Raw genomic sequence first — 11,252 nt, 5'->3', positions numbered from 1 at the left:
GTACCCTCCCTCATCATTAACTAGAACTACCTTCCACTTATTTTAGATTTATTCTGCATACACTTGTTCAGTATATAATTGGGTCTGTACATCTCCAGCTCCTAGCCCAGTGCTTGGGACCTGCTGAATAAATGCTTTTGTCACTTGATGGCCAAGGCTGCTTAGACCCTGCAAGGGAGGGGTGTTTGTAGGGCTGCTGGTACTAGGCATTTCCCTTGTGTGCTCTTGAGATTGCTTTATCTGTGTGATTAGAGTTTTGTTAACATACTCAGAAAGTGTCTGAATGACTTCAGACATGATGTGTGGAAGATTATTTTTGGCAAGATGGGTTTGTGGTTACTCACAAAAAATGTCTTTTACCTATCATTTACACTTGAGTCACCCTCAGGCAAAGTGAGGCAGACTTACTGCTTGCCTTCCCCTAGGGTATGCTGGGAAGATCAGCCAGATGCCAGTCATTTTGACACCACTGCATTTTGACCGAGACCCTCTTCAAAAGCAGCCGTCCTGCCAGAGATCGGTGGTTATCCGAACCTTTATCACAAGCGACTTCATGACTGGTGTCGCAGCAACACCGGGCAATGAGATTCCTGTCGAGGTAACTTTATTTTAAAACGTAAAAAGAGGTGCTAATGTCCTAAAACAACATGGCTATTCTTTCTGGGCCACTTAGTGTTCTGTGGGAGAAAAGGCCCAGCCTGAAGGGCTGAATCGTAGAGAAGGGACCCCTGGGGCCCAGATGGTAGCATAAAAATTCATGTGCCAGCTTGCTCAGAGCTGCCTTTCCCAGGGGCCCATCCACCTCGACCTGCTTTGTTTTACCGTAGGTGGTGCTGAAGATGGTCACCGAGATTAAGAAGATCCCGGGTATTTCTCGAGTTATGTATGACTTAACATCAAAGCCCCCAGGAACTACCGAGTGGGAGTAATAAACTTCCTTTTCGATCCAAGTGCTGTGTGCCGTTGAAATGATCCGAGACGTTGCCAGTGTTGACATGCAGTACTGTGAGGAGGGCAGCCAGGGCTGCTCCTTCCCACCTGGGTCCTGTCCTGGAGCCGCAGGTGCCAGGGAAGAGCCGTGTGGGAACCCTGAAGGGGGGCTGAGGATTTGTACGGGTAACTAGCCAAAGCGCCATGGCCTGTGCTCAGACAGACTCATCTGACTTTTGCCTTTGTGTTCATACATTCATTCTGTGCTGGGTCTTACTGTTACAGTCACTGAGCTGCTTCTTTGTTCTCTAAAGGCGTATCTCTTCTGGGTGACTTTTGGGGTGCTTTCTGTCTCCTGCCGGGGGGTCAGGGGGCCGTTGGAAGCACCTGTGACCAACTAATCCACTGTGGGGGGCACAAGTCTCTGGGAAAACTAAGTTCACAGGTAAATCACCTTGTTCCTCCCTCCCCTGGGCATTTACATATCAAATTATCACTGGCACAGGAGGATTTTGGAGCTGTAGAAGTTAGGGCACTTCGGAATGGGGGAAGCCTTCCCAAATTGCTCAGAATGCGGCACCATTTACTACCCCTCCAGGGTAAGGACATGTCAGTGGCCCTGGGAACTTTCTTTTCACTAGTAACAACTTTGAGTTGTCTCAGTATCAGATGTACTAGAATCACACAACTTTTTAATGTTAATATTTTTCCTAAGAATAAAAGGAGAAAGTAGTTTGTGTACAAGCTTTCTTGTCTTTGAGGCAGGGATGCAGGTAGTGAAGGGAGAGGCTGGTGCCATCTTCCTGGGCTGGATCTTCCATATAGGCCTGCGGTAGAGGGCTTAACAGCAGTTCTAGATCAGAGAGACCAACGGGACAGAAAAGTACCATGTGACAGCAGCTGCATGGGGGGATGGGGGATGAGGACTTGGAGGTCCTAGAGAAAATGTCTGCACCCTCAGACCTGCTTTGACTTGCCAGCTGGCTTGTGTTTATGGATGATAGAAGACATTCTTCCCAAACTTTTTATGCAAACTAAAGCTGGAGTTCTCTAGGAAAAATTCTCTAGTACTTCCCCTGATAATATTAGCAACTTTCAGAGTCCAGGCACTCCTAGGATCTACCCAAATATAAAATAATAGCTTTGCAGTGACCACAGCCAACAGGAGAAAGACTACATGGTTTTTCCTGGATTGTGAATACTTCATCCTCCCATAATACTTTTCTCATTGTTTTCAACTTAGACTATCCTTGAGTTGTGGGGTAACCCAGTGGCCTTCACAAGCAAGCCACCTGGTCTCCCTCAGCATCTTCCTGGATGAAGTACAGACCTCCATTTAGGATCTGGGGGACAGGTTAGTATCCTAATCTTCCATCCACCTGGCTAGCTCAGAGGACAGGGAAACCCCAAGGCCTTTGGGTGACAAAATTGGTGTTTGCTTCTGCCTGAAGTGGAGGAACTGGGGAGTAATTAGACTATGCAAAGCCCCAGAGGGCTCAGTCTCTCCTGTCACAGATGGTGGTGTCAGACTTTCTACCAGCATATGTCCAAGTATAAGTACTTCCTATTTCTGGTCAAGATCCCTTTTAAAGGGAGCTGGTCTTGTGTTTCTGAATTGGCCATTGAGGTCTGGAGTATCCATTTCTGGAGAGGAGTTGCTGGCTTAGGAATTTGGTATCTTAAAGATCAAGAATTTCATACCAACACAATATACCTAAGACAATCCTTGGATGCAAAAATGCCTAATTAGGTCACACAGCAAAACTATTTTCTCATTTCTTCTTCATAACAGCCCTATGAGTTAAGATCTGAGTCTGTGCTGAAGTGAATGTACCTCAGTCACACAGCTAATTATGTGAATAGACCTTCAATTCAACCTCAGTCCATATACATTGTGTATGGTTACTTTTATTATGTGAGCCCTCATTCATCTGAATTAAAGAGGAATATCTTTGGAAGACCCCTTTTGACTGATGCAGATATAGGTGTGATGTTTTCCTGCTTTTACAGATAGATATAGAATGAGATTGCCTTGAAAAACTGACACATGAAGTCACACACTAACCATATACCTGCCTCTGAAGGTGTATCCCAAGCAGGCTAAGGGGGTCGAGTTAGGAAAAGTAGGAATATCAGCATGGATATGACTGCTGCTTTTTGACCAAGCCTCTGAAATGATGCTGCCTCACAAGTGGGCTGAGTCAAAGCCATTTCAAACTTCTGCTGCCTTATCTAGGACTATAGTTGATTTTTAGAAGTGGCAGCATGTTAATCACTTTGGGCTTTACCTGGAGACCAAACCTTCATCTTCATCCAGAAAACCTAGCAACCTCTTTCTTTTCAACTCGAGTTTGTAGAATAGGAGTTGGGAGGGACCTTGGTGGCCATCGGCATCTGGACAAGGTGGTCATCCAGCCTTTTACTTGCAGATCCCTCTAAAGGGGAAGCTGCCATCTTCTGAGAGCAGGGCATCCTAGCTCTAGTTGTTAGAAAGTTTTTCTTTACATGAAGTCTGAAGTTCCCCTCCTGGTTGGCAGAATTATTGTCACCAAATAATCACCCCAGCTAAAGATTACTTGTGTAATGTTGCTGAAAGACGAAATGAACGAGTTAATAAAGAATGCTGGATTAGAAGTTAGGAGGCCTGGGTCTGAATTCTGCCTCTGACATTTATCAGCTGGGTGACCTTGGGGAAGTTCTTCTTTCTTCCCCTCCCCTCCACACACTCTCCTCTTTCTCCAAATGTCAGGAATATCCAGGATTTCAAACGTGATCTCTTTTAAAGAAAGCTTCAACATACATTCCCAAGTGGTGGGGGTGCTTCTGTGGACCCCCGAGATGAATCCAGGCTGGCTTAAGGAGAGGGTGGTTGGTAGGATGTGGAGGAGGGGAGTAATTGTAATCCCTTCAGTAGTGGGGAGAGTCAGTTCCTTCCACATGAAATATAGAAGCTGTATCAGGAGAAAGGATGATGGCCATGGTGTGAAGGGTTAGATAAACTGAAACTTCCAGATGGTGCTCCCTGGTTCTCAAGTCAGAGGACCTCCATTTGAGTGTTGTCTTTACTGTGAGACCAGGAGCCAGTCATTTCTAGGCCAAAGGTTTGCAAAGCCCTTTTCAGCTCCATGATTTTATCCTAGCGTTGGTTTTAATTTGCTAAAATGAGAAATGACTTGAGGCCACGTAAAAAGTCAGGGTAATCTCTCTCTCCGTCCGTTCCAACTCCTACTCGCTGCACCAGGAGAGCTTTGACAGGTCTGCATGCCTATATCTGGAGATGAGTTATCTGAGCTTACACCCCCAACAATTGGGTAATCTGACTCCATGGCAGTTTAGTGTTAGTCTACAATGTAAAGCGTAAAAACCCGTAGTCTTGTCCCTTTGTTACACATATGAACAAATAGACCCAGACTAGGGAAGTGACGACTTGGGAAGACCCAAGTCTCCTGACTTCCTGGTTATTGAACCTTCCACCTCATGGCAAGTCTTACTCAATTAACTACTATTGGTATCCCCTGTGGTGGGTAAGTCTTGAATGTTGTAGACATTGTCTGGAGTTTTTCTTTTTGTTCCTAGGCCTTTTCTTTCCTAAGACTATAGCTCCAAAGGTCTTACCTGGATTCCCCCACCTTCCATAACCCGGATGGAGTGTATATACGTATCTATCTATGCCTTTAGAGAATATAGGTTACATAACAGTAAACTGTACATTTTGTGTACCATATAAAAAGAGGCAGTTTATGTACATTTACCAAGACCGTTGTTACAACTTTATAATGGAAAATGGGAAAAAAAATGTGACCAACTGCTTTTGAACAGATTTGTTATAAATAAATATTTTGCCAAATGGAATAGTGTAGTAGATATTGTTGAACTGTGGAAATACTATGTATTTGTTGGCTGTGTGCTGTTAAGTCTGTTCCATGTTGTTCAGGCAATAATGTTGAAATAACAGTAACCTGGCTAAGATAATGTGAAACGACCTTCATCTTTCTCTTGCTGACTTTTATCCCCTCACTTTCCTGGAAGCAGCAAAGCTGTTTGTATAGAAGACTTTCATCTTCTAATTCCTTAAGCTTTGGTGTCTGTGATAAAATGGGAGAGAGGAAGCCAAAGAGGATGCTCTGCCGGCATCTACAAAATGAGGCTGAAAACACGCAAATCACATCATCTGCTCACAGTCTGCTTGGCATGCCTCAGATGGAATAGTTTAAGTTTGTAATCGCATGCCTGTGTTATCTCATCAAATCCTCCAGATGCCATATTGAGGTAGTTAGTGCCATTATCATGCCCATTTGGCAGATGGAGAAGGTGAAGCTCTGAGAGGTCAGGTGACTGGGTTAGCCAAGGTCACTCTAGGCCTGGGCCTGGACTGCTGGTCTGATGCTCCTTGTCCTACGTTAGAGGATGTCGGACTTTTATCTAGAATGTGAATATTGGACATAAAGTTGAGTGGTTTTTTATCCCCATCACCAGCGAAAGATGTGTACTCTTCATTTTTCTTTTTTAAATTCCATGAACAAGAAGCCTTCAAATCCATATGCAAACCTGCCCTGACCTCTCGCACATGCCTTTTTCTATTGGACCAGATTTGTTTTCACAGTAACACCCCGAAGATGTCTTTTTCTTGATTGATTTAATTTCTGGGTAGCTGTCTTCATGGTTGGCTGTTGATGCATCAAAAATATGGGTTACGGTGGTGATTTCTTTGCTAATTACTGAAGGCAGTCATGCTATCCAGAAAAGAGAATCCTTAGTCCCAGTGGCCACCCTCCTCTGGTACGTTTCCTTGAGGCCAAAGGCCCAGTGCCTTCGACTACCTGAGAAGTTTGGGTGTTTTATTAGAATTGTCCTTGGTGCAGCATTCGGGCTTCAGGAGAGTGCTTAGCGCCCAGCTTGGCGTCTTTGGTGGGCAAACAAAACTTTTAAGAAATAAAATCATTTCTCCCTGGTGGACTCCTACATGGTTACTACTTTCATTACCCTACCATTCTCCCCCCTCTCAAAATTCAAGACCAATTTTATAAAAAGCCATATTTCACACCAGTCATGTCTCTTTTAATTTACAGCAGCTTCTTAGTGGATTTTTAGTTCTATTGGTTTATGTGACAGGTTATAGGAAAAGCAACCTGGAACCACCACTTTCCCTGTATCTAATGTTCCTATCTGCCACGTTCATTCTTAATGTCATGACATGCAGCGTTGCTTTAGAGGATGCGTGTAGTACCTTTGTGGGACCTCTTGTGATCCAAGTGATATCAAGTTAAACTGTGCTCCTCTCTGGGGCTCCATACACATCCTTGCCTAATTAGACTATATATGTTAGCATTAATTTTAAGTAGGAAAAGTTTCAAATAGATGTTTAATTTAAAATGAATAAAAATAAGAACTTGACAGGGTAAAAGAAAAATTCCTCTCTTGGGTTCTTTGAGAAAAACCTTCTCGGCTCTACTTGTGGTTGGTTGTGTTTCATCAGAGCCCCCAAATGGAAGGCATTCTATGGTGCTGACCTGTTATTTTTTAATTTTGGGCAAATCTCACGTACCAGGAATTGCTTTTCATCATGACCACCAAAGGTACTAATGAGCCTTTTCGATGTGCTTGAGTGGGCCTTGTAGCAGATGTGTGGAATTTCACCACAAATAGCCAGAAGTGATTAGATAAACAGGAGGAGATTTAGGGGGGAATTGGAGACAAATACACTTGAAACTGCTGCTAACAATTAGCTTCATTTAGCTCTGCCTGACAGTAAGTGGTTAGAGAGAGGCTTAAAGCTTCACCACTGAAGGAGGAAAATGTCATTTTAAACTGTCAAATTTCCACATGTGCTTTTAAAGGCCAATCTCTTAAAGTACTTAATAGAAACTGGTATTTTTGATTTCATTATGGTAAGTCTTCATTCCTCTCAGTAGAGTTAAGTTATAGCTTCTCTTAAGGTATTGTTTAAAAAGGAGTATATATGATCCCAGCTTTCAGAGAATGGGTTTTTCTGTTTTCTTGGAATGTGTTGCAAAGATTCAATATTTAAATACCTTATCTTTATAGGAGTGGTGTAATGAACATACCATATATGTCTACTTGTACATATATATGATATGTATGGATCTAAGTTTGGTCGGCAGGTGACCTTTACCATCATCATTCCTGTAGAGGTTTGTAACAACCCCATGCTTTTTAGAACCATCTCAGCTAGAGAAGGGGTTATTTTTATCTAATATCTCATGTACAGAATTGTTACTATATTTAAGGATTCCCTTGTGTCAAATAATGGGAAGTAAACGTGTACTGTCTTATGTGGGGAAATGCTGGGGGGCTTTTTTAAATTTTAGAATTCAGTGGACAACAGTTACCCCGGCCTGCCTTGAGTGTGTTCTATGGAATTTACACGGTGTAGTTGTTGTTTTGTTCCTACGGAGAGGAAGCTGATGCTTTGCCCATTAATTTTAAAAGGAATTTAGCTTAAAGCCTACTAAAGGATCGTAGCTGCCCTGTACAATATGTTCATTTCAAGTCTTCGGTCGAGTCATATGTCAGCATTATTTTAAAAAAATTTGTGCTGGGGTTATTCTCATTTTAAAAGATCCTGCTTGTGAAACAATATAAAGTACTGTGAGCCTTAATTTTTATCCACAAATAAAAAAATTTAAATTATGTTACCAGTTAAAACGTGTGGTTTTGTTCTTTGTTTCATGGACTAGGGGACTGTGAAAGGAATGATGATTTCCATATTAGTATATGTGTAATGAATGTACTAATTTCAGTTTCTCAGAGCTGCCTTTTTCTCAGGAGACTCTGACTTAAAGGGATTAGTCAACCTCCTGACAACGCTCTCACAAACACGACATTGCTACATCTGTGAAAGCTGAATGAAGCCCCAAGTAATGTTGAAGATGGTCCCACAAGACTGGAGAACACCTGAATTGTCTTACACTTGTAGGCTTGTCTTGGGAAACTGCTCAGGCCCTGGAAATGATTGTATTGTAATCCCAGACCCCCAGGGCCCCTTTCCACTCGTGATTTACGTATATAAACTGTGCCTTCATTCTAGCATGTGGGGGGCTCCTCAGGAGAACCTCCAGGGTTTGCTCACTGAGTTCCTTGCTCTGAAATGGATTGAACTGCTGTTTGATTTCTAACAGCTTGCCCCTGACCTGCTGTTTCCATTCTCAGGTTAGAGACTGGTCCAGTAAAGTTCTGTTAACAGGACCAAATCTTGGAAGAGTTATCGTACAAAAAATAAGACTTTTTAGAAAATCTACTTACAGCTTAAAATTTTCAAAGCATCTGCTGTGCTTCCTAAGGTAAAGTTTCTCACCATTAATAAGCATGAGAATTACTTTAAGAACCTATTTTATTAGTAACAGTTGGCCTTAGGACCTGCTAATAATTGGAGCTGACTTAATAACTAACAGTTACATAGTGAGGGCAGCTGGCTGGTACAGTGCATAGAGCGTTGGGCTAGAGTCAGAAAGAACAGAGCTCAAGTAGGACCTCATCCACTTATTAAATGTGTGAGCCTGGGTAAGTCACTTAAGCCCTACCTGTGTCAAACTGGAGAAGAACATGGCAAGCTACCTTATGTCTGGAGAAAACCCCATGGACACTTTGTCCAGGGGGCCCAAAGAGTCAAACAGACTGAACAAAAACTGTAAGTTTGCAAAACACTTTACAAGAATCTTCTTTGGTATTTGAAACATCTTTGGGGGAGAGCAGGTATGTGCTATTATTATCCCCATCTCACAGATAAGAAGTCCAGTCAAACAAATGTTAAATGGCTTACCCAGCTGCCCTCTCTCCTACGTGCGCAGGAGCATGGACATGGAGACCATCTTTACCATCTGAAGGTTTCCTGTACTTCAGGCACAGGTTGGGACGTCTCCGCAGGGACCCAGCCTAACAGAAGAGCGGCTGAGCCAACCCAGGTCCCAGGGCCCTCACCGTTGCCTAGCAACAAGCATGATTCATTGGCTGCACCATCCTAGTCTGTAAGACCCTACCTCTGTTGCTTTCCCTTTCCTTTTGTCTCTGTGTTATCAGTCCCATAGAAGCAAACTATCCCCCAGCCTCCATCTCCTGCTCTCTCATTCCCCCCACTCAACATCCGATCTGACTGACTACCCTTCCTTTGTCATTGCATTTCGTTCCACTCCCCTTCATCCTTTCCCATTCCTTCCATCTCATCCTCACTAGGAGCAGCCTTCCCCAATCTGCACTGATCCTGTATCATTCTTCGGTGGAGACTGCACATTGACTCCTCCTCTGCCCCCTCGTACATGCACTGATCTTGGCCGGAGACTTGGGACACTCTGCTTCCTACCACCACTGCCTGATTCTTCCTTGTGTGCTTTGTTTTGGTCCGAGATGGTTGCTGTTGTCTGTCCATCCTTAGGCGGTACCTGACTCAGTGTGGTCCTCCCCTCCCCATCTTTTGCTCCTCCCATTGCTTCTCCGTCAAACTTCCTAACCTCCCGATACCTCAGTCTCCTTAAATTCTGGGTTCGATTCCTTCTCTCCACCTCAGTTACACACAGACTTGGTCACAGCCTGGATCTCTTTGTATTCCTGTTCCTATTTAATAACTGACACTTCCCTATCTAACTGGCCCTGCAATGCCAAACAACCCCCTGAACTCGATAAATTTCAGGATCAAATAACATTCAAAGCCCTTTGTAACCTAGCCCCCTCCTACCTTTCCAATTTTCTTACACAAGTCCCCAGCACATCTTCTTCCATCCAGGAACACTAGCCTCTGGGCTGTTCCATGAAGAAGACCCTTCATCTCCCGACTCGGGACATTTGCTGTGACTGTTTCCCTCACCTGCAGTGCTCTCCTTCCTCTCTACTTAATAGCTTCTCTGGTTTCCTTTAAGTCCCAACTAAAATCCCATCTTCTACCAGAAACCATTTCCAACCCCATCTAATTTTAGTTCCTTCTTTCTAAAAGTGATCTCCCACCTATCATGTGTGGTGCTTGTTGTGCTTTTTAACTCCTCCCTTAGATTGTAAGTTCCTGGCAGGCAGGGCCTGTTTTCTGCCTCTGTATCCATAGTGCTGAGGACAGGGCCTGGCACGTTGTTTATTGACTTGGCCAATCATCCGTCCGTTATTTCATTTTGTAGTGATACAAGTGTGTTAGCACGGGCTCCAGACACTGCGAATACCTTGTATGATAAGCACCCTTGGAACCCCTCTCATCTATGTGTAGGACCGACTTCGTTTCTTTCTGGTTTTGACTTGTTCTTCCAATGTGCCCTTGGCACTAGCAGAAACAAGTTCCCTGTTAGACCCCTACGACATGACAACATGGAGACACTCTCAGGATCTTAGGACTGTCTGTTGAGGGGAAATACACTTCCCCTCTCCTAAACACTAGCTCTTGAGCCCTCATTTAATACAAGTTTTGTCTACAACCATTCACACTAATGACACTTTTAAATCTTAAAACAATCATTTACCTAAGGTAAAAAAACAGAAGGCAAATACATAAATAATAAAATATATTACATATGTACATGTATATGTGATACGTGCACAGGTATACAGGTGATAGTCTATGATAGCTATTATGCAGCAACACATGACACGTGGATATGTGCACATACACACATGAGGTATGCATGTACATGTGATGCATACGTGCATGTTATATATGCATACATGGATGTATTATTTTGTGTGTATGTGTGTGTTTGCATCCAGATCACACTTGTACAAATATGCTTAATAGCTAAAAGTGAAAAGTGGACTTCCATCTAAAGGATTCTGGCAAGGAGGTAGAAGAGGGAGAAAATGCCCAGGCTTAGGGGAACTCAGCTCTCTGGACTACAGGCTCCCATGTTACTGGTCTTTCAGGAATATTGAGACCACATGGAGCTGTTTTTCTGCTGTTAACCTCTTCAGGAGAAATCTCTCCTCAAACAGCTCTCTGAAAAGTTTCCCTCTTTGGTGTCCTTGAAATTGGACATTCTTCACATTCTCATTTCTCTAAAAGATCTTTCTCTGCTTCTTTATAACTTTAAACCATTTGCACACAAGTGAGGCTTCCCCTGATATTTTTAACAGAGATCCAAGTCCTCATATCTACACCATAGATAATTTTTTTCTCCAAAAGTGTACAAAATCCCATCTGAAAATTGTATTTCTCCATATACATATTTTTAGAAGCTTATATTGGAGCAAAAATCCTTCTCTACTAGTATTAGGTATCAAAATGTTCGTCTATAACAGTAGCAATGTTTTATATCCTTTTACACAAAACACGCTTTTTCTGTCCCTTTCATCATTAACTACTTATGAAATGGACCTTAAAGAAAAAAATGCAT

The 11,252-nt window shown here is 43.0% G+C and overlaps 1 protein-coding gene across 2 annotated transcripts in view; it reads left to right on the top strand.

The window, feature by feature from the left end:
- Positions 1-950, top strand: part of GMPS (guanine monophosphate synthase) — a 64,541-nt gene extending 63,591 nt beyond the window's left edge. For both annotated transcript variants that reach the window (XM_072618663.1, XM_072618662.1), the window contains exons 15-16: positions 426-598; positions 828-950. In XM_072618663.1, the coding sequence (XP_072474764.1) occupies positions 426-598; positions 828-929 (275 nt within the window). In that variant the 3' untranslated portion in view covers positions 930-950. The remainder of the gene's footprint in view (positions 1-425; positions 599-827) is intronic.
- The last annotated feature ends 10,302 nt before the right edge of the window (positions 951-11,252 follow it).

The sequence above is a fragment of the Notamacropus eugenii genome, chromosome 6 (genome assembly GCF_028372415.1).
Source record: "Notamacropus eugenii isolate mMacEug1 chromosome 6, mMacEug1.pri_v2, whole genome shotgun sequence".
Lineage (NCBI taxonomy): Eukaryota > Metazoa > Chordata > Mammalia > Diprotodontia > Macropodidae > Notamacropus > Notamacropus eugenii.
Note: the sequence above shows the minus strand (reverse complement) of the source record. Positions and strands in the feature narration are given on the sequence as shown.